The sequence below is a fragment of the Accipiter gentilis genome, chromosome 34 (genome assembly GCF_929443795.1).
Source record: "Accipiter gentilis chromosome 34, bAccGen1.1, whole genome shotgun sequence".
Classification (NCBI taxonomy): domain Eukaryota; kingdom Metazoa; phylum Chordata; class Aves; order Accipitriformes; family Accipitridae; genus Astur; species Astur gentilis.
Genome location: NC_064913.1, coordinates 12,551,790 through 12,569,087, shown reverse-complemented (window position 1 = coordinate 12,569,087; position 17,298 = coordinate 12,551,790). Strand labels below are relative to the sequence as shown.

Here is a 17,298-nt window from a genome sequence, read left to right as displayed (position 1 = left end):
CTCTTCCAGGCGAGCACAGGGTTTCTTCACAGCTGTAGTTTATGTCTTTGTTTTTGTTGTAAAGAATGGCAGGGTTCTTGGGATATGTAAATCAGCAGTCATTTGAAACTGCTGAAACTACTTGATGGTGGCTGAGAACCCAGCCCCAAAGCTGAGCACTGTGTATGGCCTTTTTTTTGTAGAGGTGTTTTGGATAAGCTCTTTAAAGAGTCTGCTTTTAATCTATTATTTTGCATAAAATGGCTGCTTGGCCTTTCATTTAAAGATGACTTCAGAACGTTTTACCAAAGTAGTTCAGTTCTGGAGGAGCAAGAGATTTGCAGGAACTAAATAATGAAAGATAAATAGCAAACTAATGAAATAGGGAGGCGATGTGTGGGAATTGTGACTGCTTTTACAGTAAAGACTGCTACTCACAGACTAGATGACTTCTGCTTTTTATTACTGGTTTTATTTTGTTGGTTGTATTCTGATGGCTCTAACTTTTTATTTTTCTCTCTCAGAAACTTGAAGCTGACATCCTTGATGCTAAAGCAAGCAAAGAACAAGCTCTTCAGGAGTTACAGCAGCAGCGACAGCAATCTACAGAATTAGACCTCCGAACAGCAGAACTGAGTAAACAACTTGAAGCAGCAAGAGAAGCGTATGCATTTCCTTTGTTATAATACTTTTCAAAGTCAGACGTAAAACCAGAGCGCTTTGGACTGGAGCTGAGATTTTGCTGTTCTCTCCTGTGATTTCTTCAAATCGTAGATAAGTGATGTGTTCCCTCTGCTCTGAGAACTGAGTTTTATCCTACCTGTTTTCTTTTACTCTATATGCCATGCAGACTCCATCTGCCATGTTGTCTCATGTGAATCACTGACTGCTGTGATTCAATACACTTCAATTTATTCACTGTGCTTGTTGTCAGCTAAATATCTGAACAATTTGATGTAGTGAGGTCCATCTTTAAATATCCATAGCTCTGCAACTTTTTTCAAAGACTAATTTGCAATTTATGCGTAAGCAGCAAAGGGGTAGTTTCTGTACATTATACTTGAGGAAGAAAAATCCATCTCAAAACAGTTTTTAGAGTTGCTGGCGTGTCTTCATTGGAGAGACAAAATGCCCGTGCTCTGGATGAAAAAGCTATGGTTTGAAGTAGTTCTACAGTTAATATATGAAATAATAGAGGTATTTAATGATACAAAAGAACCTGGGAAGAAGAATTAAAAAAAAAAATTCTGTTTGTATTTGCAGGATGTCTAATGCTAAATTGGATTTGCAGAAAAAATCTGAGGCCCTTGAACATGCAAAACATCAAATTTCAAAGCAAGAGGAGGAGAAGGCCAGCCTGAAACAAAACCTTGAGAAATCAAATCAAGATACAAGTAAACAGCTCAAGGAATTAGACTGTAAAATGCAAGCAGCAACATCAGAGCTCCAACAAGTGAAATTAGAGAAGGATACTTTGTTAAAGGACCTTACAGCTACCAAAGACAAGCTCTCGAAAAGTTCTGAATCCTTCAAAAAAAAAAAGGAGGAATTAGAAAAAGAAATACAAAAAGGAAAAGCTGCTGTGGCAGAAATGGTTAGTGGTTTCTTTCAATAGACATTAAGTTTGGTGTATTTACAGTCTGATAAAATGACTGCTTTCTGTCTGAAAACAGTGCACATGCAATGACAATGCATGGAAATTAATTGCCTTAAAGAGAAACAAATTTTGATTTTTAGTAGCTCATACATGTGTCCTACCTTAAATTTTTGTCCGGATGTTTACAGTAGTAAACATCAATCATATCGCACAACAGGATCCCTTTTTCTTGCTGCATGCCTTTAATATGATGAAGAAACTAAATGGAGACAACTGGTGAAACAGTTTGATGGGAAATGTCCCCCTTTTTAAAAATACATCAGCCTTATTATAACAGTACAAAGTCATAAACCCTTTGCTAAAGTGCCACCGTATTGAAGAAAATGTTATTTTTCTGAGGCCATTTTAGTTTCCTTGCTGGAGTCTTTGTACATAGAACCTTTCTGTGTGCTTGTCTGGGCATGCTGGAAGGCTGCGTACTGCAGGCAGAGAAACATTTGTCTGTTGTTTGGGGAGATGCCTAGCTTAAGGTTTTGTCAGAGTACTAGAATTATTTGAGTTTCAGAAAGGTCTCGTGAGTGGCGGTGTAACAACAAGTGCTTGGTCACCAGAGTAGCCTATTATGGTAAAGAAAGTGAACTTTTACTAGCCTTAAAATACACCTTTTTCTTGCCTCTTTTGCTTTGTTGGTGATACAAATGGGCACTGTATGAATACACGTTTTATAGATTTTCTTGTACAGTTGTTCTGACACCCATGCCTCAGACATGGTAGGGGTGTCTTTCTCATTCCTTTCTCATCTTACATGTCACCGTTTCCCAGAACCCGGTCAGAGGTGCTTTTATTCCGATCTAAAAAAAATTCTGCTCCTAGTTAAAAATAACATTTTTTCCTTTACTCTTTCACCTTTTTAAGATAAGCCTTTTTGTTTGCATTACTTAGTTACTGCTGTTTAAATATTTGTTTCTGCTAAAAACTTGAAGGATTTTCTCCCCAATTTAGACTTAAAGATAGGAGTCCAGATTCTGCTTCTAATTCTGCAGTCATTTGGAGGCTCGCCACTTAAGTGCATAGTATTTGGGCTTAAAATGTAATTGTATTTGCATACAAGTCCCCCAAATGTACTTGCTCGTGAGTTTTAGAACATCAAGAAATTTTGGATCCTGAGGAGAGCGATGAGCCTACTGCTTCCCACAAGAAGGAGAAGGGCTGCCAACAGCAGCTTTGAACAGGGAGACTATCCCTAATCAGAAAAACTCTTTGGCACAGGGCTGCGTTCCTTAGTACAGGGTATCAGCTGTGTTCAGATTTACCACTGTTGAAGTTTTGAGCTGAAAATATGTCTGCAACTGAGAAGGAAAGCATTAGTTTCAAGGCTTTGTAGATCCTGCAAAAATACTGGGTAGCTGGTCTTAGAAGCTCACAGGAATATTTCCTTGTCTTACGTTTTTTAGGAAAAATCTTGTCAAGAAGCAAAACACCAGCTCCAGCTACAAACAGAGTCTGTAGCTAAAGAGAGGAATGAATTGAAAAACTCACTGGAAAAAAAGGAGGGGGTAAGCTGTCCGCTTAGTTTCAAAAATCTAGAAACCAATTACAATGAATGTTTAAAAGGTTTGTTTTCAGTTTCATGTGTTGGGACTGATGAGAGATAAAGAGGATGCAGTTCTCAAATTGTAATCTACCTGGGGCACTAAGGTCTTACTAAAAGGTGATATAAGGTGTGGATATAAGAAAATAAGGTGATACTAAAAATTTCCTAGATGTTAATACGAAGCTTTAAAATACAAGTTTTAATCCTAACTTCTGTGCCTTGCATACCTTAGGGGATTTTAGCCCTTCAGGTTTTTTCATTAGTGAAACAGTTACTTGGTATTACCATGTCCTCATTTTTTTTCATACAATAAAAGTTGTTATCTCATATCCTTAGATTCGTTTCAGTCTCAGACCTAATCATTACGTTCCCTGTGTGGTTCACAGGATATTTTTCAGATATCCTTGAAGGATTTAGTTGCTTTTGCAGACTTGTGTTAAGTCACTTACCTGTGACTGCATAAGGACCACTTCTTTTTTAAAGATGAGCATTCAGGCTGCAAAATCATGTAGTCCAGCTGGCAGGCTGAAGCCCAAATCCGCTTTTGTGGATTTCTTTACCCAAGCTGTCAACCGTTTCCTAAAGGAATCAGAAGAGGTGCGATCAGTGGACACAGTTTGATGGACTGTGATGGACTCCTACTGCCTGGAAGAGGGTTTGTGGATGTGGAGGTGCGATGGTGATTGCTCTGTCACTACTGCTGCTGCTGCCCTGGCTCCTCTCTCGTTCCGCAGAAGCACTGTGGTCCCCTGGGGCAAGGGCAGGAGGATGAGTTTGGTATCTGCTGCAGTCAGCAGCAGGAGAGCCCAGACCACTGCTGGCTTGAGAAGAGTTGCCTACACTTAATTTTGAATGGTGAAAAAAGACTGCATTTGCTCTAAGGTGTAGGAAATTGGGAATAACAGATGATTTTAATGTCTTACTGTAGCTCTCAAAATCCACTTGCCAGTGTTCAATCAGCTAGCTCTGAAGCAGAAGGTAGCAGCAGCGGCACTGTGGGATGGTCTGGTTCTATGTGCAGGAAATAACAGTACCATGCCTGGAAACTGTTTCCTGCAAATAATCTGCAACTCTTTGTAAAAACGTAAGAGCGGGCATACTGGATTGTAAGAAAGGTATAGCTTAGCATCTGGTCTCTGGCAGAGGAAAGTAGCAGATGCCTAGAGAAAAGCAGAGTAGGGAAAAGCTTTCAGGTTCCTACAGTCAAGGGATTCTCCCCAACTTCTAGCAGTCTTTTGGGAGCTGATTTCCTAAAGCTGTATTTTCAGCTTTAACATCTTTTTTTTTTTTTAATCTGTGAAGTTGGCTGTTTGTTTTTTGAACTAGGTAATTTGTCATCCACACAGTTCAATAGGCAGTTTCACACACTACAGCATGTACAAATAGTGATGTAAATTAAAATTATATACAGTTATTTAATATTTTTGAATATAGATTTCTAAGCAGTTGTCGATAGAACTTGATTCAGCACGAGCGCAAGTACTGGAAATTCAGGGTCTTCTGAAGGAGAAAGAAAAAAGTGAGCAACATCTCCAGGGAAAGCTAAGAGAGTTAAAGGAATCTTTTGAGCAGAAGAAAAAACATAGTGAGACGCTGCAAGCTGAATTAAAAACTGCCCTTTTAGAAAAGGTAAGGCTGGCCTCTCTTACTCCTTTAAGAAAACTAATCTAAATTTCTCTGATAAACGCTGCAGCTTTTATGTCAATAACTTTGTGATAAACAGCTCTTTGCTGTAGTCTAGTTTGAAATGATAAGGTCAGGATGTGGAAACAAGGTCTTCAGATGCTGTTGGAGACAGGAACAACATCAACAACAACAATAAAGTAAAAAGAACCAGTGCTGAAATATGAATTCTGTAGGAATTGAGTTTCAATAGAGTGATAAAAATGGCTAGATTGCGTTTATTTTGCTTCAGGGGCATGCTATCAGGCAAGGGCTGCCATTTTCTTGTAAAGCAGTAGAATTTTGTGAGAGTAGTTTAGACAAACCCCGCAGTGTTTTGGAACGTTCATGGCCGCTTTAAACCAAGTCTTCTCTTATTATACCAAAAGAATTTATCTGAGTGACAGTATGAAACTCATAAACCATAATGGAAAGAGTTCAGATGTCTTACAACATTAGGGAATGTTGTGTTCTGAGCCATGCACTGTTAAATGTTGCTCCAGCTTTGGCTGCCCTATGCTACGTGATCATATTTGTGCTTTAGTCAGTCTGTGGAAACTTGGAAACATTATTTAGATTTTTAATGTTCGGTTTTAATGTGTTTCACTTAGACTTTTGACATGAATTAAATTTTGTTGTTAACTTTAAATATTAAATGTAAAATCACAAGCATCAGATTACTGCACTGCTACTTTGTAAGTGGAAAAAAAATATCTTGTCTTGCAGTAGAAATGCAGTTTATTAAAATGTTTAAGCTTACTTTACTGTCTCTAACTTTGACTGAAACTTCCTATGCTTATGTTTCAGGCAGAACTGGAGAATAAACTGCAACAGCAGTCTATTTTGTCAGCACAGGAGCTTAAAGCAGAGAAAGTCAAGCTAGCAGACTTACAGAAGACCCATGAAAAACATAAGGAAAACATGGAGAAGCTGCAGCTGGACCTTTATGGGAAAGAGTCTGAGCTGCTGGCAACTAGGCAAGACCTTAAGGTACTTACAGTCATTTTAATGTCCTATGTGATTTAGTAGATACAAACAGATCTTGAAGTAGATATACAGATTTTGAAGACCAAGAAGCAGTGCAAGAACTGTATAGGCAGAAAAAAGCTCTTCTGCTATATATAGAATTTAGTGCTGTTCAGTCCCTTCCTCTGGGACAAAGGATATCTTGAAACTAATTTAAAGCCAAGGGTATTTGCCAGTTTACCTGAAATACCCTTGCATTTGTGCAGCAGCAAAGTGAAAGGCGATTTATTTTTGTGTTACTGTAAGAGTTAATTTTTTGTGTTGCTTTTCCTTGTTATATATTGTAGCTTTCAATGACTTTAAACAGCATAGCTGTTTAGGGCAAAGTCTGCCAGCATGTGAATAACCGCTATCTTCTAGATGATTGAACTAGAATTTTAGTTGTCAGTCTTTTCCCGTGTCCTTTCCACTTCTTCCCGGCTGATTGTGGATGTTCAGAGATGTCAAACTAACAGAAACAGTAGGTTTAGGGTCCTGCCTGGAATACAAGTGTCCAAACTTAGTCCTTGAAGTTTTTGCTATTCCTAAGCTGAATTTATCTGATTCGGCATTAGGGTGCAGTGCCTTCAAAGAGGTATTGCTGGGAGTCGAGTCAGTTAGCAAAGGTGCTTTTTGTCCTTTCGGCCCCCCTCCTTCATGTCAGTGCTAAGCCAACGCTCCAAGTTAGTCCCAGGACCTGCTGTGCTGCAGATACTGGCCATCTACGGACAAGACGTGTAGCTTTGGCACTTTTCACTTCAGACGAATCCCACTGCAGCTTTGTCTGTGTCTGACGCTGTTGTTCTAGGCTCTTCTGAAGTTTATGGAGAGAAATAGGCACTTCGGGAGGACAGATCGTCTGATCTGGTTTAGATGTCAGCTTCTCTTTGCTTCGGGATGTATAAAGGGAGCCTTTTGTCACTGCTTAGATGTCGTCGCTCCTTCTCACCTGTCCCAGTGGAGCCTTTTGGTCCCACCACTGAAATCTTTAAAGGTCTTGTGGTCGTTTCAGGTAGGCCCATGTGAGTTGTGGAGCCCTAGTCAAACTCCAGGTTTGGGATATTTTAAGAAAAAGACAAATAGCTCCTTTACATACAGGTCATTGGAGTTTTATTAATCTTACTCCTCCTCTGTAGCATTAGATTACCTCCCACGTTCTCCTGCAGGTTACAGAAGCTTTACTTTCAGTGCAGCTTGGTTGAATCAGTGTGTTAAATTGTGAAGAACTTCCGCATGGTTAACAAGCAATGGTGGTTTAAAGATACTGGTTTTTACAGTTAGTTACTATAGCACACGTACCTCTGTGAGTTAATTTCCTGCAATGCATTTAGGTCAATGTTTGGTAATGCAATGACCTGTAAAAGCATTGGATGTGCTCAGTAACTGGGATTTTTGGTATAGTTTTCATTTAAGTACTGCTTGGTGCAAAAATAGCTCTGAAGAAGTATTATTAAACCAGCTTGATGACTTCTAGTTCTGGCAAGTATAAAATAGGATGGTAGGCGTCTCACATGCTTCGAAACTTGAATGGGGATGGTAGCGAGAGAGAGAGAGAGAACATCCATGCAAAAAGGTAAAATAAGGTGATGGCAACAGGAAAACAAGATTTTCAAGATGAACAGTCAGGTAACTTGATTTATTATGTAAGTCTCAGTGGAGCCTAGAGAAGCCTGAGGAAGATTGGGGTCCTCAGTACTGATGCGATATAGAACTTGGAGGCTGTTTGCTTGCTTTTAAAAAGATTTCTAAAAACATATAGTAATTGGGGTTAGTGAGGTCTGCTTCCCACCACGTTTTTCTGTAAAATGTAGAAGAGGGAAAAAGTGGGGAGCCGATCTTCCTTCGTGGATGTGCTGCCTCATTGCAATGTTGACCTAAAGAGGCAGTGATAACTTGTCTTACAAGACTGCAAAGGAAAAAGCACATTCAGAAAGCCTCAGCGTGATAATGTCAGGAGAACTTTATAGTAGAGTTTCACAGTCCAATTCAAAGTCAGTTGTCTGGCTTGTTTTGCCTTGGGCAAGTTACTTAAAAAGAAAATAGATAATTTGAGCCAGAGCTATGGCTTTTGATAAAAATTTGGAACTGAATCTGGTAGGTCGGCTGGGGTTCAGACTGGTCTTAGTCTTATTAGTAGGCAGTAGTAGAAGTTCTTAAAATGTATATGTGTGGCGAGCTTGGGTGTCTTTCGGTGCAGGATTTTTAGTGGGGATACGAACTCCCTACACAGCTGTGTTGAGCCAGCACGGTTTGAAGCCCGGCATTGTCCGGGATGGGCATGGCCAGGCTGTATCGAGAGATCCTTAGCAGTGCTCGGTTTTCTTTAGTTAAAAACACTACGAGGGAAAACTTAAATATTCTCCCGTGGTGTAGCACCATGCCATTGGTGAGGCCAAGGTCTCAGGCGTGGGGATGGACGGTGCAGCGTATGGGTGACGCGAGTGGGGTGGTAGGTCTGGTTCTTGGGGGGGTGGCAGGAGCTGGGCTGTACACCGAGCACCATCTGCTGGCATCTGCTCGGAATATCACTGCTGGGTGTGATTGAAAAGTAAATGTATGCCTCAGTGAAGTTTTGCAGTTGGAGATACAGCACTGTGTGAGGGAGAGCAGCAGCTCTCTGCAGTGCTAGCAGCACGGCTGCACCCTGGTTTCTGGTTCCCTAACAGAAGATCCGAGCTACGTAGCGGTAGCCAGATGCAAACTTTGAAGGTGTTAAGTCTTGCAGAGGAAAAGTGAGAAGTGTTGTAACAAACTCAGAAGTGAGAATGTAGTTATAATTTTAGGGGTACTGTTTGCTGCAAATTTACTTTGGTTTAAAAATGCACAGTCTATAACAATAACTACACTCATACATTTTTGTCTCTGTGACTGGAAAAAGAAATCGGGTAGGATTTGAGTGCTGTAAAAGCTATGGTTTTTGATAAAAAAAGAATACATATATAATAAAGAACACTACTAAATATTTTTTGTATATATATGCACATATATATAAAAATATACGTGTGCATATATGCATGTATGTATAATAGAAATATCTTTCGTATACGCACGCACAAATTTTTTTTTTTTTTGTGGAAAAGGCATATAGAAGCATTAATGAAAATGCAGAACTGTTATTTTTGCCTTGATTTTGAGTTAGTGCAAACATACTTTGCGTGAATCCTGCTCTCCTGAGCTCTGCCAAGTATCCTTCAGTCTTGGCATTTGTGCTTTTTGTAATCAGTCCTGGTTTCCTCTGTATTCTCAAAAGAATGTTTCTTTGCCGCCAATATTGGCATTGCTGTCAGTGTATCTTCAGCGGACGTTCTGGGACAGTATTCGTGCTGCCAAACCTCAGGTCTGTACGTCAGGAGCCAAAGTTGCCTACAGTCAGTCTAACCCTTCTTAGGAAGTGAAGAGAGATCAGGTTAGCATCTGTGAATAATTTCATGTCTCTCCTTATGGACTGGGATCAGAGAGCATGCAGACTAAAATGCTCATTTGTGCACCTCACTTAGGTGGAATGAATCCAGGTCTTATCACCCAGCTAGGACCAGTTCTGGTGTTGGCACTATTATTTGTACTGCAACGCCCCGAGTTGTAGTGAATCAGACTGTGCTATCTTATCTTTTTATTTATTTAAACTCTGTACCAGTCATCCTAGCATCTGTTTTTATTTAAAAACATAAGTACAGATTGGCTGTACTTTTGTTCTGTACCTCTTCCTTGCATTCGGTTTTGTCTGTCATCCTAAAGAGCGATCTCATGACTGTGGGTAGCTTGTTGGGAGAATACCTGTCATATTCTGGGAGCAATGGCAAAACTGAATGGTAATTAAATAAGGTAAATGCCACCAGATGTTTTGAGAGGTGATTTTATGTTAAAGATGTGAGCTCCTCAGCAGTCCAAAAGAATCGTGCTGAATTACGGTCTCAGTGGAGACTGGGACAGGAACAAGGATAATAACTGGAATGTTTAACCATGTGCTGGAAGATTTCTGCTCCATTCTGCTCCAAGATTTCCAAAGGATGCTGTGAAACGCTTTTGAGCAAAGCAGAAAGAAAGGCATAAATAGATAGAAGGTTGATTTACTGTTAAAATTATATTGAATGGTTTCCCAGTTAAGCTAGGTAGCATCATTAATCACAGCACAATGAAGAGACACTTATATATGTAAGCTATAGTATGCTAAATTGTATGCAAAATTCCAAGTCTCTTGTATAACAAACTACTGAATTATAGAAATATTTGTGCATAGTACAGTGCAGAGTAGGCTGAATACTGGCTCCCCTTATAAGAACGTTTACATTGTCTTAGCCTAGGTATGGACACAATGAGATAACCTATCCAGTGGACACTTTGGGGGGGGGAGTTGAGAGAGGAGTATCCCCTAAGTGAGGCTTTTAATTTGGGTGTCACTATCTACTTCATCAAATTTCATCATCCTGTGCTAACAAATTGGATGTAACCACATTTCTTCTACTGAATAAAAGCTGTGGCTTCATTATGTTTCTCTCTAAAACTACAGACACTATTGGGTTTTCCCATGAAAATGTTATGTGATGCTGCTGCACTTCCCATCATTTCTCATTGTTAGGAAAATACAGTACTCCACTGCCCACAGTAGAGCAGATGGGGATAATTTTGCTTTCTGAAAGACCCACGCTGCCGAAAGCTTGAAATTGCAAAAGCACCTCCTATTTTGCTTAAAAAAATTTCTGAGTTAACACCTTGTGAAGTGTTAAAGTCCAATAGCTCAAAAAGCAAATAAAATAAGTTGTCTGCAAATTAATTTCAAAAGCCAGCGTGAGCTTTTTGAGAGCCACTGGAGTTGTTGAAAATGCTGTTGAATCAGCTGTGTTCCATCATTGGCATTTCAAACTGAGTCTGACTCAGGCAAAATACTTCAGATATTCCAAGACAGGGTTAGGAGGCATTAGAAATCAATTTGTTTTTAAATCAAACCAGGAGTGGCTATAGCATATGCATAATTAAGTGAAGTCAAAGTTGTGCTTATTGTTCCTTTTAAAATCACTAACCTTCAACAAGAGGTTTGATTAGGATTTAAGTAAGAGCTTCAAAAAGAATTTAGTTTATCTTGAAAGAATTTAAATACTTACTGGTGCACTAAAGGTAATAAACTTACTACTACTAGTAAATCTCCTCACCTCATGTTCTGTATCTTAGCATCAAAAAATTCCATAGAATACGAATATTTTGGAGGAGTGGGGGATGAGTTTTGTATTTTTCTTTTTAATTGGTTCTTTGTGAAAGAACATCCTTCTAAGTGGAGCTAGTCCTTGCCTAAGCCAAAGGCTTATAAAAAAATAACTTCCAGAATACTAACTCAAGAAGAACCCCAAAGTTTGACTTTGCTGTGAGCAAACAGAATGACCCTTGGATGCAAGTTTTAGGTTGTTTCTTGGTTTTTTGTGACCTGTTGTAGAAAGATAAATCCGAGTTCTTTTGCTAGGTGATGAGGAGAGCTGGAGACAAACTAAAATATAATCTGTAGTAGACTTTGAATGGAATTTTAAATTTTGTGTTTAAAATGCTGATGCAGCTGAGACTGTGAAACGTTTTGTCCTGATAGTAGCATTTTTAGCTTGTACATGTCACTTCAGGATTTTCAAAAATTTTACATTTGTCCTAGCACTAGCTTCATTAAGTCATTGGTAAAAAATAGCATCGAATGACTTTTGAAATCTTCACAGTATAGCTTCACTGCCTCTTAAGTAACAGCTGTCTAGAGTTACAGAGCAGTTGATTTGCCCAGAGAATAAAACAAATTTGTGTGAACAAATTCAAATTCATTCTCTTTTCATCAGTCGCCTTTCATTCTCTGCCCTTCTGTATGTTTTCACCTTTTCTCTGTGGAAGGATGCAAGCTGGAATATGTACAGTGAGGTATTGCTGCTGGAAATGGTACTGGGGTAGTTTCTTTTTACTTAGGGTAACCTTGTAACCTAGAGGTTTCTGTAAGTATGCTTTGTCAACATTTGGAGCTAAATGTTGCACGCTAGATAACGATTTTTCCATGTGGAAAATGTTTAAGCAAATGTTGAGTATCTGAAGCTCTTACACTGACAGATACTCTCTTTGTCATCAGTCCACAGAAGAAAAACTTGCTCTAGCTCAAGAAGAATTAGTTTCCAGCAGAAATCGAATTGCTAGCAACAATCAGCAGATTCAGGAACTGAAGAAAGCAAAGTCCACACTGGAGCAGGATGCATCAAAGAAGGAGCAGCAGCTGGGTGAGAAGACCAAAATGTTACAGGATCTTCAGAATGACAGGGTAAATGCCTCTGTCTCTTGAAATCTTCACACAGACACATCAACCCCACGCACGCCCCCTTTATTAATTTCTGTTACATCTCTAAACAAGGGGTATTTTGAGGGCATAGCACTGTTGTAGTGCATAGCAGCGGCAGTTTTTCTGAACCTCTGGTGCAAAGACTTTCAACAGACGGTTGAAGTGAATTGGGTTTGAAGTAGGCTGTTAATTTGTTCTAAGTGGCTAGACAGATGGAAAAAAGTTATTAGTTTTAAATCTAAAACTGCAAACATGCTGCTAATTGTTTGCACTATGAACTGTGGGTAGAGATATGTGGCAGTTGTTTCCCCTTAATTACAAAGCCTCCAAGTAGGGTTTGGGCTCTGGATATTTTCTGTTTGGTTGGGTTTGGTTTTGGTTTTGGTGGTTTTTTTTTGTGAACTTGGAAGAAGTAACTTTTCTAGCACTTTTTATTTCTCTTCAAGATTTTGAAAGAAAAAGACTTGGCTAATGAAAAATGTAAAACAACAGAGCTCCAGGAAATAAGGAGTAGACTTGAAAAAGAAAGCGCTAAGCTGGGTGAAGAGCTTAGAGCCTGCAAGCAAGAATTTGAGAAGGTATATTGAGACAATCTGAGTCTTCATGTGGTTGGTTATCTGATAAGAAATATGTGCCTGCTCAGTAGATGTTATCTGGATTGGCTTTGCAAAGATGGTTGCTGTAAATGTCAGTACTACAGGGAAGGGAACCAAAGCGCAGATTTTGTTGAGGTTCCTGAGCAAGGCTGACCTGATTAGTGATAATCCCGGAGCACCGGTGCCCAGTGTTCTCGGCCAGGTGGACCACATAACTTGTCTTAGCTTCAGGATGGGTTGTATGTCCTGGCTTTTCTTCTGTTCCACTGTAGATTCACTGTGCATACTCTTGCTTGACTATTCTGAAGTGCAGAAAAGATGTCCAAAAGTGTCACGAATGTGAAGTTTCCCAGATATTCTAGGCACATCTGGTACTTCTCAAGGATATGTGGTAGAGTTGAAACTCCCTTGATGTGCTGAGGTTTCTTAAAATGCCTTAAAATGTCACAGTTGGGGAAGAAACAATGTCAGGAGCCTCATAAAAGACTAACTCTCTTCCAAAATTGTAACAATCAAATGAGCTTTCTAAAGGGTAAACGTTTGGAGGCTTCAATTAAATAATTTTAAGTCTTCAGTAAAACAAACTATTTCTCGCCACATTCTACGTATTTCATTTTTTAGTCTCTGTAGAAACAAACACTCCTAAAAGTCCACAGTTTGTGTTGTCCATATTTTACTATTAGTAGCTATATTTACATCTGTTAAGCACACAGGGTTTAAGTTGCTGCACAAGTATAAATGAAGGGACATTCCCTATATGCTAATAAAAAGAAAGTAACGTGATATCTTATGAGTTTCAGATGTTCTTTTGTTCTCCAGTGTTTAGAAAATGGTCTCTTATTTTTAGATAGTAGTTTGTACTTTGTTTCTGTCAAGCAGTCTATGCGCAGTACTTTCTTGGATTTCAGGGAAAGGTTGTTATAATTCTCTACATTCTTAAAATCTCTATTCTAAAGAAGAAAATTTATAAAGATGTATATAAAATGTGTGCACACCAATGGCAGCATAATATTAATCTCTGGATCTCCCTACAAGCAATCAGACTAAACCAGAAATTCTTTCCTAAAGGCTTATACTCTGTTTCCCATCTCCTACAAAGGAATGGATAGATATACATGTATGGGGCATCCCCTTGTCCTCAGGATATGTTCTCTTGCTGTCTTTGGTTGATTTTAATTTGTGATGCGAATTCTGATTTATGGAAAACTGGCAACCCTGTTAGTACCTGCATGCTTGGCTGTGTAATTTTAAAGAAAATGATTCCTATAAGTTTAACTAACTATTTGACTCCAGGATTTTTTATGTTTTATTACAGAAGAACAAGTAAAACTAATATTTAAAACCAATTGTATCATCCTACTTGCTTAAAACATAGGGTAATTATTTATACATTTAAGACTAGTAGAAACTAGCTTTCTTCCATCAGTGTTTGGTTTTTACATTGTCATTACAAAGCTTTTAACCTCATTATTGCAACCAGAGAACAATGTGAAGTAGATTTTAGAACAGACTCTAGAAGATGACAATGGACGTATCTTTCCAAAGAACCATAGAAAATAAGCCAACAGAGCTTCCACTACTTTAGTAGAAACTTATATTAAATTTATTTTAAAAATTGAATGTTGTTCATAATATAAAGTTTAAAATCTTTGATCATGAAAATCACTGACACTTTGTGCTATAAAATCATCCTTTCTTCCAGTGATAAAACTAAAGATTATTGCTGTCCTCTCCTTGGAAACTATTACAGTAGATTTGAATTTAAATCATTTACACTTTCAGTGTTGCTACTTTAACTTTGAGCTCTGTATCCTAACAGGAGGTGGCAAATCTCAAGGATGCAAAACAGCTATTGATTCATCAAAAACTAGAGCTGCAGGGCAAAATAGATAATATGAATGCAGCTCTGGAACAGGAGAAGAAAAACCATCAAGCTGTCAAAGATCAGCTGAAGAAGAGAGAAGAGGAGCTGAAGAAAGAATGTGCTGAAATTGAAGCTAAACTGGTTAGTATGTTAGAGAGTATAAGACTTGTTTTGTGAACACGCCTTTGGATTCTTTCAGGGACAGAGAGGGAGCAAAGAGTTCACTTTAGTTCCACATTACATTAATTTTTAAATGACAAGGTCTGAAATCTGAGGGATTTAATGGTGTAGGAAAATTCAGCGGGATGACAGCCTTGTCTAATAGAGTTTGTTGATTAAAAGTAGTGATTCTAGTACAGCAAGATTCTTTGCCTCAATTAAATGTAGGAAATAGGGAAAAAATACTTGGAAGGTTGTTTTTCATTGTTCTGTTGTTTTGTTAGCACACAGAGAAAAAAGAGAAAGAAGAAGAAAACCGGAAACATGAGGAAAAGGAGACCAAGCTCACCATGCAGGTCACAGCCCTGAACGAAAACTTGGCTACCATGAAGAAAGAGTGGCAAAGCAGTCAGAGGCGAGTGAGCGAGCTGGAGAAACAGACGGATGATTTACGTGGGGACATTGCCGTCTTGGAAGCAACGGTGCAGAATAATCAGGATGAGAGAAGAGCGTTGCTGGAGAGGTAAGCTGTGGTCGTGACGATGTGGAAGCATAGTTTGGGAAGTGGATAGCCTCACGCTGAAAACTTGTTTCAATTGATTCAGGATTCTTTATGCATGGTTTGTTTAAATCCGTGTTTGTTCCTAGTGCCTGGGCTGTGGGTGCAGTTTCCAGAGTGCAACGTTCCGTCGTTCCTGCCAAAGCACAGCAAGGGGTGTTGGGAACAACCTGTGCTCTTTGTGGCTTTGACGGGGTGACCGTTTTGTAGAAAATCAGGCAGGCTTATCAGGACCTTACTTATCACCATAGCCGCAGCTCTGTGCTTGTGCTGGAGGATTTATGCTCATCTGTAAAAGCCTTCTAAATCCGTTGGGCTCCTCTGAACTTTGAGGTATATAGGTTGTGGCTTCTCATCTCAGCTGTTGTGTGAACCTGGCAGAGAGAGCTTCTCTTACCCGAGTTAACTATCCTTCTCCGTCACTCCGAGGCCCCCCTGCCTTGACTCCAAGTAGATGCACTAGTCATCCCGAAGCCTGCAGAGACTCCTTAGCGCCTCCAGTAACATAGAATTTTCTTAGGGACTTCTGGGTATGCCCACGGCTCAATGATAGGAGATTGAAGGTGTAATTGGATTAGATAGGCTAAGGTTTACACAGGAGGCGTTTTCTTCCTCCTGAAAACCGACAGTCGTCTTTTCTCCAGTTCTGCTGTTGTCTCTACAATGTACTTAAATCTTAAGTAAGCAGAGCACCTTTTCTTCAGGCAGCAGGAGGCATGCAAGGCAGCGGGACTTACCTGAAAGTGGCGATTGCAAGGGTAGAAGAAACACCTGTGAGACAGGAAGCTTTATTCGTCCTTGTTTCCTGACACGTTTGGTGAAGGCAGAGTGGAAAACTTTTTTCGATACTGTCAAGCTTGCTGATTTAGGTTTTGAGCAGGAGGCCTTGGGAAAAGATGGGATCAATTCAAGTGAGATCCTCTTTCTTTGGCAATCCTTTGCCATACTGTGCTGAACTCATCCAGTAGCTCTTTACAGCTTGGCAGAACAACACCCTTTGAAATTTGGATTTCAACAGTTAACTGAATTTCAGCTGATGGCAGGTGGCCTTGCTAAAAGAAAAAGGTTTCTTTTCTGCTCTGTTTTCTGACCTGATCTGCTGCAACTGGTTCGTGTGAGTGTCCTGTGGAGCAGGGATGCTTTTTGGAGCTTGCTGTTGATGGACTGCAATGAGTACTGTCACTGGGTTGGGGAGCAACTCCAGGTATTAATAAGCCACAGATATTTGGGAGCAATGCCAGATAATCTTAAACTGGTTGTTACAAAAGAACATTTTTCCAATCAAGCCATCCAAGAACTTTTCACAGCAAAGATAGTTTTGGCTGGATTTTATGAGAGTAACTTCTCAGACATGACAACCTGCCCAAAGGAGGCAGTGTACATTGCCTCATATGCTTTGAGCTGACTAGTTACTATTTTTCCTCAGGTGTATAAAAAGTGAGGGGGAAATTGAAAAGCTTCAAGCCAAACTTGTAGAAATGAAGAAAAAGCTGGACAACACTACTGCAGCAATGCAGGAACTTGGCCGAGAAAACCAGTCATTACAGGTATAATTTCATTTGAAGCAATTCAACCTGTTGATTTTCTGCGTAGGAACTTAGGAGCATTTCAAGTTCATGTCAGGGTAGTGGTGGGTTACCTTTCCAGAGTGATTAAGGTGTTACACTTGTGGTGTACAAGGGCCATATTGCTGTCTGTGGGTTCTTAAAACTGTTCATAGTTTTGAAACTTGGAAGATTTTTCTCTCTGAACAAATACAAGCTCTCAGTATCATGTCAGAATTGATGCTTTTATACTGCACTGGGTAGTGTGTGCAGTGAAAATAGAGGACATTAGTAGGAATTAGACATGGATTTTTAGAAAAATGCTTTTTTTTATATCTTCTGTATAGATCAAACACACCCAAGCTCTCAACAGGAAGTGGGCAGAAGACAACGAGGTACAGAATTGTATGGCCTGTGGAAAAGGTTTTTCGGTGACAGTGAGAAGGG

General features: G+C 39.5%; 1 protein-coding gene across 4 annotated transcripts in view; it reads left to right on the top strand.

Moving 5' to 3' along the window:
* The window catches only part of EEA1 (early endosome antigen 1), a 76,279-nt gene that overhangs the window by 52,849 nt on the left and 6,132 nt on the right, over positions 1-17,298 (top strand). For 3 of the 4 annotated variants that reach the window (XM_049791997.1, XM_049791995.1, XM_049791999.1), the window contains 11 exons: positions 504-643; positions 1,243-1,573; positions 3,031-3,132; positions 4,605-4,799; positions 5,640-5,822; positions 11,926-12,111; positions 12,576-12,707; positions 14,545-14,730; positions 15,033-15,271; positions 16,734-16,854; positions 17,199-17,297. In XM_049791997.1, the coding sequence (XP_049647954.1) occupies positions 504-643; positions 1,243-1,573; positions 3,031-3,132; positions 4,605-4,799; positions 5,640-5,822; positions 11,926-12,111; positions 12,576-12,707; positions 14,545-14,730; positions 15,033-15,271; positions 16,734-16,854; positions 17,199-17,297 (1,914 nt within the window). Of the gene's footprint in view, positions 1-503; positions 644-1,242; positions 1,574-3,030; positions 3,133-4,604; positions 4,800-5,639; positions 5,823-11,925; positions 12,112-12,575; positions 12,708-14,544; positions 14,739-15,032; positions 15,272-16,733; positions 16,855-17,198; position 17,298 lie in introns of those variants that run through there. The other variant, XM_049791998.1, reaches the window with a different exon arrangement.